Source organism: Oreochromis niloticus, linkage group LG13 (assembly GCF_001858045.2).
Source record: "Oreochromis niloticus isolate F11D_XX linkage group LG13, O_niloticus_UMD_NMBU, whole genome shotgun sequence".
Taxonomy (NCBI): domain Eukaryota; kingdom Metazoa; phylum Chordata; class Actinopteri; order Cichliformes; family Cichlidae; genus Oreochromis; species Oreochromis niloticus.
In genome coordinates this window covers 27,273,217-27,294,640 of record NC_031978.2, presented here as the reverse complement: position 1 = coordinate 27,294,640, position 21,424 = coordinate 27,273,217, and the positions used below count along the sequence as shown (strand labels likewise).

The following is a 21,424-nucleotide window of genomic DNA, read 5'->3' as shown; positions in this document are numbered from 1 at the left end:
CAGCCGCCCTCTGCCTGCCACCAGAGCAGTTTATCAAGTAATTATTGTTTGATTACAGCGTTTCATTATCTGCGCTGATTGAGTCACAACCGACGGCAAAGGTCAAGCGCCATTAACGCGCTGCTCCCGAAACATATTTCCGCGCCGTCCGCGTGTTTGCCCTCCCTCTCCTCTGAAAGGGCTAATTGCAAATGCATTTGTTTGAGGAAGAGGAGAGGAGAGCACCCGCTCCAATCTCCCCCAAGTCCCAGTGAGACGGAATTATCAATGCTGTCCATAGTGTTCGTACAGCGACACACACACACACACACACACACACACACACACACACACACACACACACACACACACACACACACACAGACGTACCAGCAGAGACACATGGGAGCAGTTTGGAAGCATACGCAATCAGACTTAACAACTGATACCAATCAAACACACATCCAACAGCTTTCATTAAACCGTTTTGGACAATAAGCGCGTGATTGGCTACTTATAATTTTACATATTAATAACGAGTCTTTAAGGCGCATATCCGAGCAGCATAATCGCTGCATTTATCAAAATGTAAGAACTTAAACCTCAGGATTCGCTCTTTTAGCACTTTTCTTTTTTGCTTGTGAAGTTTGGAATTTTTTCAGATACGCTGAAGGATAAAATCGCTACCTCTTTATTTTGATCATTTTTCTTTTAAATCTCAAACAAACCAGGTAAAACCTCTAAGACATTTTTAGCACATTAAAAAAAGGATATTTTGGAGGTTTTCACAGTCTAGTAAGCTTTTACTTCGTCTGTTTATTTATAACCAGTTCTTTGAGTCCTGATTTTTTCAAGAAGCTCTGAATGATAATGAGATAAGAATTTATCTGAAAGTGGAAGTTAGATCGAAATAACTTCCTCTGTGCTGCTGACGAACCAAGGGATGTTTTATTGTCACTTCTCAACAGGTCATTTAGACCCAGTTACAATTATAGTAGCATTTAATTACAGTTTTTGGTTAGCGTCCAGGGTTTACCATACACTCACTCAATGTGCTGGATAAAGAGCCACATAACCTGTGTGGCTCTACAAGGGTAGATCTCAGGTATTTTAAATACAAATGCATCAATCAAACCATTGTGTAATACATGTAATGGCTCCATACCTTGGCGGGAAACCGATCTCTTGTTCATGCAGACGTTCTTTGAACACTGACAGCTCATTATCAAACTCTAAAAGCTGTGGAAAGCAAAAGAAAAAGGAAAAAAGAAGAAGAGGAAGAGAGAGGCGTCAATAAAAGATCAAGCACATATACCATTTCAGTTATTTTCTCACTGATGGGGTATTAATCAAAAAGCTGCTCACAAAAATATACACACAGATATATTATCATATATTATCACAAAAACTGACCAGAGCAAAGTTTAAACTTCAGTTTTGTTTTCATTAAAATATGGACAGCTTTATCCAACAAACAGACACATGACAAGACATCATGTATCTCTTTGTATTGACTGTAATTTGATTTCTGATAATGACGGAACCCTACTACTGTTGAAGGAAAGTATGGGGGTTTCTTCCTGTTAAAAGGGAGTTTTTCCTCCCCACTTTTTCCAAGTGCTTGCTTGGAAGCACTTGGAACTGGGACTCATCTAATTGTTGGAGTTTTTACTTTACCTCTTTACCTTATAAGCTAAAGCACCTTGAGGTGGCTGTCGTGATTCTGTGCTATATAAATAAAACTGAACTGAACTGAATTGAATTGAATAAGCCAGAGGGGAGATGTGGACAAGGTAGCAGATCAGATTCAAATCATATTAAAAATGCGACAAATTCTTTGTCAAATGCGAGATTTACATTATATACAGAATGAGGCTCACATCTTTGGCCTTATTCAATGAAGTCCACACACCCCATACTGGCAGATATCGACAGCAGCTGACCAGTGTGTGTGTGTGTGTGTGTGTGTGTGTGCGTGTGTTACTAGCCCTTTCCTACAGGGGTGGGGGGGGTATATCTTTCCACACTGACAGTGCATCCACACACTCTTCATCAATCATGTCTCCTCACCCAGCTGTACTCACTCACTAGAGTGTACACACACACTTCCCCCAATTTCCCCCCTTTCACAAAACCCATAAATCATTAGTGAAAAGTGCAATTAGCGGCTCCTTGTACACATTAATTATCTGCGAGATGAACAGGTAGCTAGGGCACCTGCATGACTGCCTTCCTGAGAGACTGACAGCGACGTTTCCCAGCAACACCCTCCCAGAGGACCGCTCTCAAGTCCCGCCCTTTCTTTTCAAACAGGAAGACGTGGAGACGGAGGCGAGTTGTGTTTGTTTAGTAGTAAATTAGGCTATTGTACATGTTTCAAACACCATGCTACAATTATGGCCCGATGAAGACATCACCCGCAACAGTATGAGTCTGACAGCTTAACATTAATGACATTACGTTGGTGTATTACATGCAGCAATATGTTGATGGCTACAAATATCCAAATATTACCCGTGAGCACCACGTCATCGCTGTTATTTGGAAGGACGTCCTCGCAAAGTGGAGACGGTGTCATGTCGGCATTATGATATTAGAAGAAGGTAACTGCTGTTCTCCGTGTGCGCTGACATATTTATACGTGCGTGTATAACCGTCTACGTATTGTCTTCACATCAACGCCGAGTACGCATTTACACAAAAAATAAATAAATAAGCCCGTCGGTGTGTTCCTTCACGATGATGCTCTGCAGTGTTTGTGTGATTACGTGTCAGTGGTGTAGAACAGTGGCCATTACTTGAGGCAGAGGGGGCCTCGCAGACAGAGTCTCAGCGGTTCAGGAGGGCAGATGTGCTGCATTCATCAAACTCACACTGCCGGGGTCACAGGAGAGACTCACACACTGTGGATGAGGGATGGCAGAGCAGGGGATGCAACCCCACGCTCCACTGTACACAACCATCTCACCATCCAGCCACTGATGGCTTCTTTCAGTGCTGGTTTTTCACATCTGACCAACACGGGGCTCTTCAGGCTGATCGAAAGCATTAATACTAATTGAGAGATTAAAAAAGATGTTGTAAAGATAAGTGAACGGATGTATATTTAGCATTACAGTCTCATACTGGTGTAACAGAGAGCGTTGGAATAATCAATCACTGTTTTGAAGCCTTTGTATGAGTGTTATATAAGGTGGGTCGTTAGTATAAGCCTCCAATGAATTTAGCATATCTTGTATCAATCAACAGTTTTACCAGTCCCGCTGGTATTTGTTTCAGTGTCTTCCCTCAAAGTTGAGAGTAGTTTAACTCCGTAGCCTTAAACTAGCGTTTAGACGCTAATATTTATTATAACTGATCTCTATTGACCACATAGTTATATATATAGTGCCAAATAACAACAACAGTCACCTCAAGGTGCTTTATATTATAAGACAAACACCCAACAGAAAGAAAACCCAAATAATCAGACGACTATGGGAAGGAAAAACTCCCTTTTAGCAGGAAGAAACCTCCTGCAGAACCAGGCTCAGGGAGTCATCTGCCATGACCAGTTAGGGGTGAGGGTGTCTGTTTCCTGAATCCAAACTGGAAGCTGGTTCCAGGGAAGAGAAACTTGGAAGTTAAAGGCTCTCTCTGCCCTCTTACTGTCCTAAACCCAACAAGTAAGTCAGCAGTCTGAGAGTGCAGTGCTCTATTGGGATGATACGTTACTATAAGGTTTTTAAGACAAGACGGGGCCTGATTATTCAAGACCTTGGATGTGAACTGTGAATGTGTGACTGAGAGGCACACTATTGAAAAGAAAAAAAAAGAAAATATGCACACAACATACAATTCCCATATTTTTTCCCTTTAAGGCTATTTTGCTTCCTCTGTTAAACATCTTGATGTATTTCAGAAAGTTTTGTGTATTGCTGTTATTGCAGGAAACATATAGTGACAGTATTGTGAGTTATAGTGTGAAGTATCTGTGCATTCACAGGTGTGATAATGTTTGAGGTAAAGCAGCTCAGACTGATAGAGTGTGACAGTTTAAATAACAGGGGATAAGCAACATATGGCTGTGTGTATTCAAGTAGTGTGTGTGTGTTTGTGTGCCTTAAGTGAATGTTGAGTAATTCACCCAGGTGAATGGAAAACCCTGCAGTCACAAATTTCACACTACATTTCATCCCAGGTCAATTAAGCAGAATGCTCTGGTGCTCTCTTAGGTCAGTGCTTTAAAAAAAGAAGCAGAAGAAGAAGAAAAAAAACCCCCATCTTATATCAGTTCAAGGCCTCGTGACATTATAAAGCCAGCAGTAGTTTGTCAACCAGAAATGACCTTGTGGGAGTTGTGGAGGAGGTGGCGTGAGATGATGCCACTCGGGCAATACTGAGGAGGGGAAAACGATGAAGAAGTGTCTGGATAAAAACTACCTTGTCATGGGCTCAAATTTCTGACTGTGCTTGGATGATCGGCACGCTCCTAAATCAGACTGGCGGTGATAGCTAAGAGGCAGGAAGCCGAGAGGGGTACAAAGAGGGGGAAAGGGCATCTTGGGCCTCCGAGTGTCCCTCTCAGCATGCTGCCCGCTCATCCACCAACTGTAATTGTGCTTTGATTTACGCATCGTCAAATATCCCCTGTGACAACACCTGCTGCTGTTAAAACTCATCAATAAATGTTGGGGTGAAAGGTCATTTAATTTGATTTTTACACCTCACACTTGGCTTTCATTGCAGGGGCTGTATTTTCCCCGCTTTTTTATGGGATCTTCATTATTTTGTGCAGAAAACCGATAAACCGTCAGTGACGCTGGGCGGGGATGGCTGATTGGGAGCTGAGATGGGCCGACCAAGGCTGGATTTAACGTCACAATTATTCTGATAAAAAAAAAAAAAAAAAAAAAAACGCAAAAACTTCAACGGCAGCTTGGGCGCACTGTCCCTTAGAGCCATATATTCTGATAAGCCTAAGTAAGCCGTCAATACTTTCCTAAAGCGTTCAGAAGAGAGGCGAGTTAAATTAAAAGAAATACTCATTGTAGCATCAATTTATATAAAGGTCAGATTTCATTTAGCATGGCTTCTGTATTGCCACTTAAGAGCTCTGACAGGTGAAATATGAAAGAACTTCGGGCTGAGGCAGCGTTTGTTCTTTAGTTTTTTTTTTTTTATGTCCCTCTCATGTTAAAAACGTCTCCGGGCTTTTGAGTAATGCTGAAGACTACGCTGCCAGCATGACAAGGAGAGGCACGCCAGACAGAAAGGTTCATCACTTGCTAAAGCTAGTACACAAACGCACCCTCCTCTCCTCTCCTGGTCCCCCCCCCAATCTGCCGACACACGCTGATAAAGTTACAATAAAGAGATACTGAAACAAAATCAATGGGGATGGAGGAGGGAGACTTGCCCTGTGTGTGTTTGTGTGTGTTTGTGCGCGTCTTCCAGGAAAGGCAGAAACTGCGCTGATCTCCACATGCACGAGCGCGCACACCATGGATGCTTGCACAGCCTCACAAACACACACACACACACGCACCACGCTCCTCCCATCTTTCCACCGGAGCAAGGCCCCATGGTGCCCCTTGACGCCATGAGCGCCCAGAAAATTTAATCTTCCCAAATACTCATCAGGGCTCTCCATCGTCCTGCCGTGACAGCGCCGGGGATAATTAATTATACAATTTCGATGGGAATATCGACTAAACAAACCTATTAATCATAGCAAAAGTCAATAGGCATGGACACATTCAATCATGTCCCGGCCAATGATTACTCCTCTCAAAATACAATAATTATTTTCAAGAGCTGCCTCGAATTAAATTTCTGTCAAGCTGGTACAAGTCTTGCAGTTGATGAAGGATGCAATGGATTTTTTTTTTCTTTCCCCCCCTTCCCCAGTGGAGGAGTGTAAGGAGGGACATTTATCCTTTTGGAAAGGTAGTTTGTTTTATAAGGATCATAACACGGTGTGTTTAACTAGACCATGACCATCAGATTATCTCTGATGCCCCCATTATGTCATCCATCTTGTCTGGCTTGGTGAGGAGGCAGAGAGAGAGAGGGAGAGAGGGAGGAAGGGAGAAGGAAATGAAGGTGAAGGGAGGGTGGGGTACCTCAGCCTCCTCACAGCTACTGTTTCACTGTTAGGGGACATTTCTGCTGGTCGGATTCAATCATGCTTTACTGGACAGCATGCAAGCAGACATCCACATCGACTTTCCTTACTGAAGACTCGCAGTCTTCTAAATCTCACCTTTACTTTATAACCCAGAATGTTTATTTTCTAGTTTCTGGATTTTAATATGCATTTACAGTAAAAACACAGTCATGTATGAATAATTAATATCGCTTAATTTGTGGGGAACATCATGTAGCTTAAAATAAGTCCTTAACATGATAAACTTTATCTCAAAGACAAAAGAAGAAAAGCAGTAGTAAAAGGAAGAAAAAAAGGGAGGACACGTGTTTTGGAGGCACTGAGCTTGCTTGAAGCCAAACGAATGTCACATAAAAGATAATGCTGAACTCAGTAAATTTTGGAAGTTAAGGAAAGTAACTGAAAATCCTTTTTTTCCACAATTCCAATTCCAAAATATGCCAGCTTACTTTGGACCATCTGTTTGGCTGCATTAGGCCACTCTAAACAATTGAAAATATTCAGTGGCTTCATTTAATTTATTGACACGCAAACACGGCTAATGGAAAATCAAGTGGGCACTTTTTTTCAGCTCAGTGAGATGCACATCACATGACTTATAAACACACAGAGTAGGAAAATCAACATTATCAAGCGGCATATGAATAGACCCCAGATGGCCCAAGAAAATCAATGTAATTACATGGATTTTAAAATATATATATTTCTCATTGTGACAAGAGACGTGTACAAAATCATACAACTTCACTTAAAAATGCATGTTACAATTGAATTAGCAGTAATAACAAGCTCACATTAAACCACACTGTCCTTGTGATACAAACCCAGTGCAGATTCATAAATGATAACGCTGATTTATTACCCAAAACTTTAACTTAACAAGGTTAATAAACTCTGCGGCTTCACTGCCAATTCTGCTGTGTGTGTGTGTGTCATTCATGTTTTTTTTAACAAGGTCCAACTTTGAACTACTTAATGTAATATACAACCATATAAAAGTGAAAGTGCGTTCTCTGCTGTTTTTCTTCTGCAGACACTGAACACGTCTCGTCTGCACTGAGTTATGCTTAAAAGTTATTCCCTACATTTGGCCTCTCGAGTGTGACAAAGAGTGTTTGTTTGTTAGGCATGTGAGGGAATCTGCACCACTCAGGTCAGCAGCTGCAACCTAATTATTTGAACCTTTCTGTGCTACTGTGCAGACATGAGGAGTCATTTTGAACTTATTCTTTTGCTTTGTCGATTTCACCGTCAGTCAATGGCGGTCATTATACAGTGGAAAAGGAATGTATATGACAGTTGATCAAGGAAATTAAACTCATAATAAATAAGAGGAGAGGTGAGAAAGTAGATGATTATATAAAAGTTAAAGGAGTGACTTACTGAGGTCCCATTGTCTTCCCGGAAAACTTCCTGGTTGACATAATTAAAAAGCTTCTTTTCAATTTGAAGAATAACCTGAATCAGTGGAAAGAGAGAAATTGCACTCTGATTAATAGCAATACTAATGTGAACTGCACTCAGTAATTAGAGAACTAATGAACAGCATTGAGCTGCAGCAGCAGACAGCACTGTTATCTCTACACGTGTCTCATTGAGGCTTTACATTGAGCTTGGCACCTCGGGGTCAGGTGTATCAAAGCAGAAAATAAGCAGTATTTTGAAGTTTCATTACACAGGTCAAAACCTACAATTTTCAACATTAAATATGGTATTTGAATATTGTCATTTACTTACTAACAAAAGGATTAGACCTATATTAATATCTTAATATGAGTGGGATAATAGCAATGAAGTTTGACACACTGACCAACAGTGAGCAGTCTCACAGTCTTGACCTTTAAAAGAGCAAACACTGTAATGTATTGGCTATGATTACATTTAATCCTTATCTTATACCTGCTTCCAACGGTAGACTGTATATAAATGATGGACACCGTTAACAACTTGGTGTTTTAGAACAGGATGTGATGAGTGAGAAACACAATCACAAGGTAGGCTCACCCTAAACCATAACCTGCCATGAAACCATGAACATCATGTCATATTAGTAAAACTTTAAACTAAAGATGAGACCATAAACTCATCAGGACAGTGTCTACGTAGTTCATCGACAGAGTTTCATACAATCTGACTTTGTGCAAACGGAGGTGTCGCCCCTGTGGGTGGAAGGATTGGACCAGCCTACATTGGGTTAGTGAATACACAGTTCTACCAAAGGACTGTGTTTGTTTTTTTGTTTTGGGGTTTTTTGTAAGCGTTGATGAAATGTTGCACATGAAATGTTGCTTCAAAGCAGAAGAACTCACCTTTCGGTCATTATCAGTTTCTTGAAATACTAGCTTGTGAATTTCATTGTTGTCGGTTCTGATTGTCTGCATGGTGGCATCAGAGCAGAGTTTCTGGACATAAGAAAGCAACAGCATAGAGGATTAATTGGAATGTTTATTTAAAAAAACATTTGATGTTACTAACATTCAAACCATCTGATTTAATTTCTAGTTACTGGCATGTTCATATACAGTATACACTAGTTTCTCAGTATACCTCAACACGTGCGTTAAACACTGGTGTATTTGAATGACTTTTAAAGAGCCAACCCACAAACTATCACCTCACTGTCCCCTCTCTTTATCTGGGTCTATGTACTGACCCCATGGACTGTGTGCATGGTTAAATTCTTCTTTGTGGACTCTCTTAACAATTAGTTAAACATTCGGCCATCTGTGTTTGAAGACAGTTGAATGAGGAAATCCCTTAGCCAGTGGTTCCCATACCACACAGCAGAGAGCCAGTGACCTGATTGAAATTCAAAGCACAGATTTGATAATCGGGTCAAGCCAATATAGCGAGCAGAAAAAGGCCCTTTAGACCGAAATGTCACAAATCAGTCCTGCTTCGGCCATGAAGAAATGGCACACCAGATTAGAACAAACACCATGCCCTGAGAGAAAGTGGAACAACTCCTCGAGCCCCCCTTCTACCGCCTCAGCCCCATTCCTTCATGCTTACCCCCACTCCCCCAAAAGCAACTTTCTAAAGCCCTAACAAATCGCTCCATCTTTCACTCATTTAGGCCTTCCAAATGCAGGGTCAATATGGTCCCCTGGCAGCCAAATGCTAATGCGCTTAAGTGTGCTTAAGCAGCTTTGTGCAATGAATAGGCCAAAGAAGGAGCTAGTGAGAAGGGCAAGAGATACTTTCCCTGTCAAAAAGTCATTGTAGCCGCAGCTAGCACAGACAATTGAAGAAAGTCTTTTGGGGGTGTTTGATTACTGCTAAATGTGACAGTACTGTAATATAATCCATAACTGATTTTTAAAAAAAAATAATTTTAAGATATCATCAGCAAAAACTCTTAGAAATCTTCAAGAAGATTGTGAGATGTGGTGAATTTCACATTTTTTAAATTAGGGCTATTAAAAGCACCCTAACGTTTTTGGGTTTCTACAAACATCGGAGTCCAGTAATTCTTCCAAGTGGGTGCCCTTCTGTTGCCTTGCTTTGCAAATCCAAAAATCAGTCAAGCAGAAATCCCTGGGCACTTCACAGTTACGACCGAAGCCAGAAGCTTACACTGCTCGCTGGCACAATAACCATCAATATTTAAAGGACAGAAATAGCCACTCCATTCATGTTCAAATGATTTCAATAATCCGTTAAGCGATACTTGAATTGCCGGCACAGTTAAATGTATGTAGATATGGACAGACAGAAGATGATACATATAGGTTTCGGCTAGGAGAAGAACAGAATGATGTAATTCTCAGTGAGATAACTGGTCCACAGGTTTTGTATTCTTGTAGGTCTATAGTGTGTGCCAAGAGTGTCACTGCTGGGAGGGTTCAATTAGAAAAAAAGACAATTAGCTAATGCTTTTTCTGGTGGGAAAAAATGTCTTTTACCAGAATGATTACACTTCAGCTACCTGAAGAAATGAAACCACTTTAACTTAAAGCAAACAAATGAGTCCAGATGCAGACTTTGTATTTAGCCCGTTGGAATAATAACAGGTATTTTACACGAATAACAACCGGTGCAGACGGACCTTAAGGTGTCCCAGCTCTGGACATCTGCGCATGTTAACAATCGATCCATTCCTATGTTTAACGACTGAATAATCATTGCCGTTGGTGGTGGTTGATTGCACTCGATTGATCACAGCTCCCCTACTGTCATCTTCAGCGTCAAACATCCCACTCATTTAAGACGCGCCCGCTCATCCCAGTGGCTCTGTCATAAGATCCACACACCAGACACTGAGATGGGGAAAATGAGAACCCCATGCTGTCACTTAAGGCTATATCAGTGTGGTGCTGTGTCTTTCCCACTGCCAGCAGAGCCCAGGTGCTTGGGCAGAATCTTCGAACAGATATCTCCCTTCAAAGCTGCAGCTTCCTAAGCACATTAAATGTAGAAACGGCCTCACTGACCATCCTAAATGACATTACCATAATTCATGTGGCTGCAATTGGCTTCTCATTTGATATATGCCAATTAGTCTGTGGGAGGAAGAAGAAGTCAGGCAAAGGGAAAATATTAACAGACAGCTGTCAGCGTACAACGCTGTAGTCCAAAGGACAGTGTGGATGTCTTCACTGCTGTGGCCTCTTTAACAGATCCTGCAAAATGACTTGGCATTGCGTCTCTGCATTATGGGTCACAGGTCAGCACTGTGTGTTTGTCCAGAGCCAGAGGGGCCGGGTGGGGGTGGGGGGCTGGGATGAGAGGCTGCGGAGGAAGGTGCTGGCTTTGTGCATCAATGGAGGATAATCTCATGACTGTCGAAGGAGGAAGCGGCTGCTTAAAGGAGCTCTCTATTCCAGCTGCTCTCCTTAGAAGAGAGGTTAAAGCAATCTGTCCCACTTCAAAGACCGAAGACGCACACACACACACAGACACACACACTAACATTCAAGCCTTCTGTGTTTGGTGCTGCCAACAGATGGACATGATCAACCATGCCCAGCTTAAACACTAAGAAACCCTCTCAGGGCAGCATAGCAGTCTTAACAATGCGCACAGGTTTGTCTCACAAGTCAACATTTAGAAGAGGAAAAAGGCTAATGGGAAGCACAAACAGAAGGGAGCATTCAATGAAAATCACACCGCTCAGGTTTAAAAGACAAACAAGATTTCAGAGATTAAATACAATAAAAGTAACTCTTGATTTTTTTAACATTATAGATGAAAGGCAGTGCTGGAAAATTGATTTCATATTTAAGCCATGTATTTAAGCCCCCCCCCCCACAGAAGCCCAGTGATCATTAAAGAAAGTATGAGAGCATGCGCAGAAAGAGACAAGAGGATGAGTGGACAATGAGCTAAGTATTCATTCTTCATTACTAGAGGCAGGGGACGGGGGCTCCCCTCTGTGTCAGCGGGAGCACTGGCATTGTCAGAATGCACCATTATTTTCTCGCTGCCACGCAAAGCCGAGCTGCCAGCTGAGTTAAGGTGTGCCAGCCGGGGTGGCAGGTTCAGCGCGAATTGCTCGGCACTCCGATCGCTTTTATTCCACTCGCCGCCGTTCATCACGCTCATCCTGCGCGCGCGATTGCGACATCTGCACGAACGAGGGGAGAAGGGGGCATCCAAAGTAGCCGACAACAAATTCGGCCTCCTGCTTTCCTGCCAGCTATTACACAGGAGAGCCAGTAAATCAGCTGTGACCCCTCCCCACCTCATCTGACTGGACACAAGCCAGAGTTATCCACTCCGCTCTCCCTGTGACTGGCTAATTTAATGTCTCCAAACACAGTGGATTCATCACTGACACACACACACACACACATATATACAGCGGTAAGGGGATTCGGCATGAAAGCAAAGTTAGTCTGTGTGACCCACTTGGTCGGCGGCTGACCCCAGTAAACCTGGCCTGTGTCCTCCCCTGACACCAAGTGAGACACACAGAACTCTCACTCCTTTCCATGAACTCAGTGAGCAGCGGTGAGAGCTGATGTTGATGGCCGATGGCAGTGTGTGCGTTGTAGGAGGTCCTCTAACCTGCCACGCCCTTGCTAAAAAAAAAAAAAAAGGGAGCTTGGTAAGAGGTAAGAGGGCGTGCGAGGTAGTGATAATGTGCCCTATTTATCTTGTGCATTATAACATCTGGGAAACTTCTCTAAAAACAATGGCACAATGAGGGCTGCCATTCTGGCTTTACCTTCAGAAACCCACCAAAAGCATTTGTCCCCCTGGAATGGATAATGGACAGGCCACAAATCATTCCGGACAACAGGACGGAGGGGTGTGTGAGAGAGAAACTCAATGTATGTGTATGTTTTGTGTGTTTGTGTGTGTGTGTGTATGTGTGTGTTCACCCCTGGTATTTAACTTCTCTGCTGGCCCATTCTGCAGGGCCCCGCAGGACAAATTGCCCTGCATGGTTGTCTTTGAGAGGCAGTGCAGCGCGCAGAGAAAGGGACAGGGCTGAAACACAAGGAACAGGCCTATAAAAATTCATCACTTTGACCCCTGTGACCTCCAACTACTGGGTTTTTTTCCCCTCTTTTTACTCACGCATACACACACAGATGCACGAGCACGCACTTGGCCACCCACCCAAGCTTGGAGCTGAGGGCAGTTATTCAGAAATCATCTATTTGGGTTAAGTTTTTAAAGAGAAACGGACAGTTGCTTCGACAAGTCGGCTCGAGCTGCAGAAACGCACTAAGCCTCGTGATCTCTCTGTCTCTTTCTCTCGCACATGCACACTTGCTGCTGACACAATAGCCGCAGAAAAGCTTTCTACACAGGAAAAGGCCACCAGATGCTTCATTGTGACTGTGTCTCTGTGTAAAGTAGTGGCAGTAAAAGGAGGCTGGGCTCTCCAGAGCCATATTAGTCCCAGTAAGAGGAGGACATTGTCTCAGGCCCGGACTCTTGACACATTACTGCCACCTGTACAAAGAAAACCTAATGAGAGATTTAATCTGAGAAACCTCCCCTGCCACTTTTAGTCAGCACTTTGAAACCAACCGTGGCAGATGTCTGCAAGACTGTTTAACGTACCGGCTTCTCTTAACCTCTCAATAAAGCCGTGCATGCTTAAATTGCTCAATAGCCATTCATTTGAATGTTGTTAGCTGCACTTGTTACGGTTCCCAAAAAAAAGGCAGCTTTGTGATGTGAAGGAGTAGCCGGCAGCACCACGGCCATTCACGACTTCTTCTTAACACCTCGGATCTAGAGACAGCATTTATCCTGTTAATGAGAAAACAAATTCACATCCAACCGTGAAGCAATCATTGTAGCGCATTAAAATATAGGCGGCAGCAGCGCTATTGATAGAGTATAAACACTTACTAAGCACCTGAAAACATTGCTCTCTCATTTAATTTACCTGCTCCTGCAGCAGCTCTAAACCGCAGGAATCAATTAAAGGAAACAGACAGCGAGGCGATTTGTCGTTGCCGAGTCAATTAGGGAATATCGAAGGCCCAATCAGTGATTGGTGATTAGTGACGGTCCAATAAGCATACAGAGTATGTTGAGTTCATTACTCTGGTATTCGATAAAATCAGGTCCTAACAATTAATGAGAGTCTAATTCTGTACTCTTGGAAAGAGGCCGGAGCATGGTTAGCACTGTAAACGAGACGCACTGCAATCATAGAGACTCTTTCACAACTTTTGAAGAATCAAAATAAACACAGATTTCATCAAATGTTAAAAACACATCTTCATACGTGTAACAAATGAGTTTTTCTTTTTCTGCGAGAGCTTTGATGGCTTTTTCAGTCAGGCGGGCAGGCAGGTGACCAGCTTCTGTCCTACTGGTAGGACCCCAGTAAACCCTCATCACACACAAAGAACGCAGACTCATTTGAAGCACCACCCGTTAATTTGTTTGCACCATTTCATCTAAATGATGTGCTTGTCCACCAGGGTGAGAGAGAGAGAGAGGTGTAATTCAGCAAAGGAAAGGGGAAAAGGGAAGGTAACAGAGGAGGAGGCGGAGGGGTCTTGACATCCCCCACCACAGGGCGCTAGGCAACCATCTAGTGGGTGGGCTTTGTGATACATTTTACCAATTTTTCATGCCCATCCCTCTTGATGTGACCCCACTCAGGGCCTTTTATATCAGTGACAGCTCTGCGCAGGAAAACATGCTGCCGCTCTGATAGCATGAAATCGGGAACAAAGACCCCCAAGGAGAGGAGAAGGGGGCCACCGAGGCACGCTGTGCTCCGGGCCCGCCTGGCTCTGGACACAAACAGATGTTAGGACAGCCCCGGCTCTCACTATCCCCTGAAAGAGGAGGCCCTGTCGGAGAAATGTGCCTGAGATGCATTGTTTTGGGCCTCCTCTAAGACAAAAACTTGAGCCACTCCTTCTGAAAGGGCCTGGCAATATGGTCGTCACCGATAAATCACAAGGGAGAGTGAGAGAAAGGGCCATGAATTCTCAATGTGGCCCTTAATGGGCCCTCTTAAATATGATGGGATATTTGTGTGTGGATGTGAATGGAGCCCGGTGACTTTTAATGTCGGTGGGCAGAGTTGTTTAAAAGCCCGTGGTGCCAACACCGGGTTTACAGCTGTGTTACAATGAGCCATTGTCGAGTAACATCACTCTGGCGCTGACAGTAAAGATTCACACTGGGAATCCTGTCGGCCAACTTGTTTAAATAATCCTTGCAGGTTTGCCGGCTTCCTTAACAACAGCGGAACGTTTATTCTTTGTCATCACTTTTTAAAGTTTGCAGTGGAATGAGCCCAAGCTCGCAAACGCCACAAGTTAAATAGTTGCCTGACTTGAAAAAGGAATCGTGTCTGACTTGCGACGTGCCGCTATTCTCATAAAGACTGCTTCTTGTGCTTATATGTGTTATGATTCAAATGCTGCATGTGTGCATGTTTGTGCACAACCCTCAGCGACGACATGTGCCACTCAATCCTTCAGAGGGACAGAGAAAAAACTATTATTGTGCTCTGTTTTACAAACGCTGAGGACTGCATTAGTCAAAAATAGACTGACATCATACAAGTCGGACACTATGTACCAGGCACAAAGAGATCCCTATCCTTCACAGTTTATGCCACATTTCATCTGGACTAAATAATAGCATCACTGTTAGCTGTTGCCGTTCCTCCCTGGGTTATTTTTCAAAGCCGGGTGTCCATTCTGACTAACAGAAGATGAGACAAACCATCAATAAAGCAAAACATAAAGAAAGACTGTGGTGGCAGCCAAAGTTGATTATTCATGATTTATAGAGCTCTTATGTCGCTTAGACAAAACAATGGATTAAATGTTTTTTTATGTCATGCATTGAGTCCACTGGTGTTCACAGACAGACCAGATTTGATCACTAAATCAATTTAAAGTATCTATATTGTTTGCATAAAACTTATCAGGTGCACTGTGGGTATTACACTGTTGCATGACATGAACCAGTAGTAAAGAGCCCTCTCTCTGGAACCTTTAAAGGAATCTTTAAAGGTGCATCACCTTATGATGTGCTTTTCATTTGTTGACTAACTGAGTATTAACTAGAGATGGCATGATATCACTTTTTTATGTCCGATACCGATATCATAAATTTGGATCTCCGCCGATACCGATATGAATCCGATATAGTTTATTTTATAATCAATAAAACTGTTTTTTTATTAAATATCTTGCTGTATTTTGTATAAGTTCATACTAAAGTTTTAAAAAACAAAACACTAAAGCTATTCTGTTATCTTTATGCAAAAAATATACTGCACCCAAAATATTTCATAATTCATCAATGCTGATCAGTCTAATAAACATAAACCTACACCAGCCTCCCTATTCTGGTATTTTAAAGAGAACTTAAACAACCTAACTAACAGGGTTGCCAACTCCCAGCAAAAAAAAATAGGGAACCACCCCCAACCCTCTGCCTCATGATGCTTATCAACGTAATCGACTTTAATTTAATGCACGTGTAAAACAAATGCACAGAAATCAATTATTTTTCTACAATAATTAAATAGATTGAACATCTTTCTTCAACAGAATTGCAGACTGCACAGATGGTACCTTCCCAAAGGAAGAAGTAGTATAGCTTACTAGGGTATATAGTAGACTTAATAGTTACTATATACTGTAATGGACTTTATATATTTTACATGAGATGAAAACTTTGGTTGTAAGATTCAGATAATAATTTATTAAAAGCTGGAGAATAAGAAAGAAAAGTATGTCTTTGTGCCCCCTTTCCCTGTTAATGCCCTACCTGGCCCCCTGGCTAAACTTTGCTAGATCCGCCCCTGCACAGTTACCAGCTGTCAGCTACGTAGAAAAGGATCCTGGTGTAGAAAGTAATATTAAATTCTAACAGCTTATCAAGCTTAAACGTGCTGCTGTTGTTCAGCTGCTGGTTTCCTCTTTCTGGTGCAAAGTGGGCGATAAACAAACAAAAGAGACGAAGTCGCGACAGAAAAGCCGATCAGCTGATCAGCTGACCTGCAGTCAGCTGAGACTGAAGAAGTCACTTGGATGAGTGACGAAACGTTTCTCCCACAAAACGCTACGTCCAGATGAACAGATTCAACTTTTGGAGATTGATCAGTTTCAATTTGAAGTAGCAACAGGAGAGGGAGGGGGAGAGAAGAAGAGGCAGTTGCTCCATATATCGGTTGTTAAGCTTAACGTGGGAATGCTTTACAAACATTCAGAGACGAACTTACACACGTGCTTTATTTCTCTGGGACAGCTTTCTCGGAGATGAAATGCTGGTTTGGTAGCGAGGCTCCAAATGCTCAACCAGACCGCAGAGAGGTCTCGCACGCCACAGCCGCTCTATGACGTGACGCAGCTGGGTTACGCCATGTCGCAAGTTTTGTGAGGTACTTTTGTAATATTTAATGGATCGGATTACATTTTTTATTTCTCTCCGATTTCCGATCCAGTAATTTAGGTCAGTATCGGACCGATACGCAATATCGGGTCAGTCCATCCCTAGTATTAACCAATTAAAAGATGTAAGTTCTTAACTCAAATATACTGCTGATGAACCTTTCAATCAGCTGCTTAACAGAATAGGTTTGAAGTACAAAAAAAAGAGACATCTTAACACTGGCTCCAGCTGGAGAAGACAGCAGTAGTGCGGGTCTGTGGGGTAACTCAGGTTACAGCCCTGACCGAGACCAACCCCAGGGGCCTGCAAGACGGCGTCCCATCCCGGGCCCTGTTGGTGCCAGGCTCTGCGCTCATCCTTGGCTCGGTTTGTCACGCCATCCCACCGTTGTTGGCATGGTGTTCCCAGCTGCCAGTGACAGCGGCCCTCCCCACCTTCCCCCAAGTACACAATGGCTGGCGCCGGGCTCAAACGGCCTGTTGTTAATGAGCAGGACCAACAGAAGCCACTGCTTGTTCTTCATTTGCCAGGGTTTTAATTATATGGACAGCGTTGCCATCAAAGCTGCATCTCTCAAGTTTGCGCCCTCGTAGCTGAACTCGTTTTTTCTCCTCCGTGTCTTCGCCGCTGTATTCATTAGCATCAAAAGCAAACAGAGAGAAGAGGGAGAGAGAACAGGCTCTGTTGTCTAGAGAGAATAGTCTCCCTCTATATCCAGATGGGTTATCAGTGATATAATGGGCACTCATTGTGATAGATTGGACTCTTCTAAGCCAGATAATATGTCGTTATTGTATTGTAAGGAAATATCTCCACATGTCTAACCACTGGGGCCATAAACAGGCGTAGGTCAAACAGTAGGTGCTAATAACTCTATTTTGACTTGCATGGTGCAGTAAATGGAATGAGGTTTACTGCATCAGGACAATTAAGACAATGTCAGGTGGGTAGTCTTTCATGGAAAAAGTGTATTGATTTAGTAGATTACCACGACCCATGGAAGGGATTTGTCAATACAATCTGGCGTAGCAATAAAATAATCAAACACAGCACTCCAATGCCTCCTCTTGCTAGCAACACCGTCCTCGAGAATTCTGAAAGCGGTCATTCCTCCACACAGGTAGAGGCAAAGGTATGTTATCTGTGTCGCGTTCATTTTGGCGTCCAACTGTTTGTCAGCTAGAGTTGCGAAAACATCCAGTCTGAATTTGATTAAACACTGTAGAGAGGTGGAATAAAAGAGCCATTAAACTTCAGCGCTGGGCTGCTCTTTAAAATTGCAAGACGGGGTAATGGCCTTGGCTCAAAACGTGCTCTCTAAGTGCCCTTCTAGGTGCAGAAAGATTTTTAGGCAAATTCCAAAAGACTTGGTACATATATGAGTGTGTATACATCTGTGTCTCTGGGTATCAATGCATGAGTGTATCTGGAAAGATGAGGGCAGCCAAGGAAGGTCGCAGTCCCCAGTGTCGGGGGTTCCACAGAACAGAGGCCCAATCAGTGCTGGCCCGCTGGTTAATGGATGGATGGCCCCCAAAATTAATTAGCCTGACTAATGTAGTGTACACTTAATTACACTGGCTGCCTTTTGATTTATAGCTGGCGTGATACACACATGCTAGTCAAAGTCAGGCTAAAAAGGAAAAAATTGTTTAGCCTCTACTAGCGCAAATTATTTACCAGGGTTAGGTTCAGCAGCCCGGACAACGGACCTGATGAACTGCTGCTGGTTTTAGTTAGACACTCCAGATAACATACGCGTTTGTTTCCTTCCACTGTTTGTACAACAACCACTGTAATATGCATATTACATTATCAAAAAGGAATAAATAAGGTGGCTGTAGATTGGAAATGACTGAGGTCCTTGCACCTACATGCTGCAATAAGAAAACATGACATTCATGAGAAAAGTGATGTCCAAAAAAAACCATGTTTGCTTGTAATTCTGCTCCCATAGTCACGAGCATGTGCAGTGAGTGACTGCACTGTGTGAAAAATGAATGATCTATCACGCTGCTCTGTCATTACTAGGCATTTTACAGCATTCATTAGGAGTGGGGCTAGTCTAGGGCCCCACCTTTAATTTCATGCTGCTCAAGCGAGAGAAAGGACACAGGACAAAGGAAGGAAGATTGATGCCCAATCCAGCCCTCTGCACTTCCTGCAGGTGCAAACAGGGGGTGCTATTCTTAGTGTCTCTCTCCAGTCAATGAGAGGCCAGCTAGTCTAATGAAATCTGTCCATGTAGCAGCAGATCAGGCCCAATTAAAACAGCCCCGCACCATGTCACGGGGACAGTAGATCAAGTCAGCAATTAACCTCCCCGCTGGCCTCTATCAATCCTTAAATTGGAGCGGGCCGGCCAGCAGCACACAATCTCTGCAGATATTAAATTTACATTCTATTAAGTTTAATTAGGAGGGATTTTAAATATACTAGGAGTCCAGGCACAGAGCCCTGAGCCTGTCATCGACACTGTTGATTCACAGCCACGGGCCACCTCGAGGGACACGCACACACTCTTTAACACACGCCATCTTTTACCACCTTCTGACTGAAGCAGGGAACCATAGAAAAAAAGATGTTCAGTGTAGGTGTGAACGGTTCGACAAAGGTTATGTGATCTGGCTTCTTAACTGAAAGCCCAGCCTGGGGGCAGCTGTAGGGTGAAAGGATGGCAGCAGATTTCAATAATAAGATTAAGTGTACAGGTACAGGTTGACTGTTGTCACCTTAGCGTTACTTAAAACACAGTGATTAATAGTTTGTGTGGGACTTTATATTAGCTGTCTTTCAATGAGTGCTTGTCTTATAAGGTGAAGTCAACATAAGATTTTGGTTTTGGTAAAAACAGTTTCAGTACTAAACGTGTGTTGTAATAATAGATGAATATACATGTGCATTTTATCTAACATCCGTCCCACAGTGACAATGATCACTGCATGCTCTTTATTTTATAATAACAATGTGCATACAGGGAATCCTTACTGCAGATTTCAGTCCAGATCCTCACCTATTAAATATTAATCATTTCTGTATTTAACTAATTAACATTTAATTATAAACATTAACTGCTTGTTGAACAAACACTGGTGATCAGGGTGTTTCCTGGCATGTCCCCTTGGGCTCTGAGCAATTACGGCATCATTTCAATTAAACATTTTAGTAACAAAGCTGTTAACTGAATAAACTGAAAAATTTTGGCTTAATTTATCATAAAATGAGTTGTTCTGTCTTACTTACACAAAATTCTTTTTGCCAGTCATGATTATCGCTGGATACTTAGCTGTACTGAAATTTACAAAAGTGGTCAGTTATACCCGACTGTCAGTATTGAAACATTTGTAGAAAATAAATAAATAAATAAAATCCACTGTTAACAACCTGTTTCACTCACAGAATTTTACTTTTTTGGTTTATTTTAAGCCTAACAGTCACCTGCAATGAGCTGTAGTATCTGGCCGAGTTGTGAATGAAGAAGACCAAACATGGCCTTTGGGGTAACGTTGGTCTAACAGGTTTCAGGGCATTCCTTCAAAAACCTGAGACTCAGACTCCCTAAAGGAAGTTAGAGATTGATTATGCAGCCATGTTTTAATAGCATGCTCTATCTTTACGCCGCTTATCATGACTGTCCTGAATGTGCCTTGAACATGGGCGCTTGATAAGGGATATAAATGGACTGATTCAAAACGTCTCCTTTGTACTCCCTTGTTTTATCAGCACTGATGCAAAGCATGATCAAGCCAAATCATGATCACACCCATGGGAGAGGAGAGAGAAGGTTGGCGGGGACTGGACCACCTCCAGGCTGCTCAGCCTGAGCATTAGTCTCCACGTGGCTGTGTCTTTTGTCTGCGAGTCAAAGGGCCGCTGAATGGGGGTCAATTGAAACCAATTCCCTCTGTCGGACACAATTAATGGGGTTGCCCAGGGTGGGCAGGAGGGGGGCAGCCGCAGGCCTTTGGTTACTGATCCTGCCGCGCAAGCATGCCAGGAATTTGCCACCTGGAATTTGCCCTGTGACAATGACAAACCCACTGCCTTCCGAACCCACCTCCTTCTCTGTGCACACACGGATACATCCTAAAATACTCCCTGTCCCATCCGCCCTCCCACAAGGCAGGATGGGTGACATGGGAGTGGCTAGTGGTTGTCCACAGTCTAGTCCCCCACAATGGACAAGAGACAGAGAAGAAGAGGAGTGGTGTAGCGTGCAGCTGTAGAGAAATGTACTAGAGTATTTTCTGATCCAGTGATTCTCAAAGTGAGGCCTAGGGAGCCCCCTGGGTGTTTTGAGAGCTGTCCCCAATGCACAGCAAATCAAAAAGGCAAGTAGTTCAATTTTGCACATATTTCATCCACTTAACACAGCAAAAGTACACACAAGTATCTATTCATCAGTTTGGCTATTTTGTTTTCCCCCGGCCTGTTTCTATCGATTGAAAAAAAGAGAACGCA

The 21,424-nt window shown here is 43.0% G+C and overlaps 1 protein-coding gene across 2 annotated transcripts in view; it reads right to left on the bottom strand.

Moving 5' to 3' along the window:
- inpp5a (inositol polyphosphate-5-phosphatase A) overlaps positions 1-21,424 on the bottom strand; it is a 283,427-nt gene that overhangs the window by 151,316 nt on the left and 110,687 nt on the right. For both annotated transcript variants that reach the window (XM_025897238.1, XM_025897237.1), the window contains 3 exons: positions 8,437-8,529; positions 7,511-7,585; positions 1,145-1,218 (listed from right to left, as the gene is read on the bottom strand). In XM_025897238.1, the coding sequence (XP_025753023.1) occupies positions 1,145-1,218; positions 7,511-7,585; positions 8,437-8,529 (242 nt within the window). The remainder of the gene's footprint in view (positions 1-1,144; positions 1,219-7,510; positions 7,586-8,436; positions 8,530-21,424) is intronic.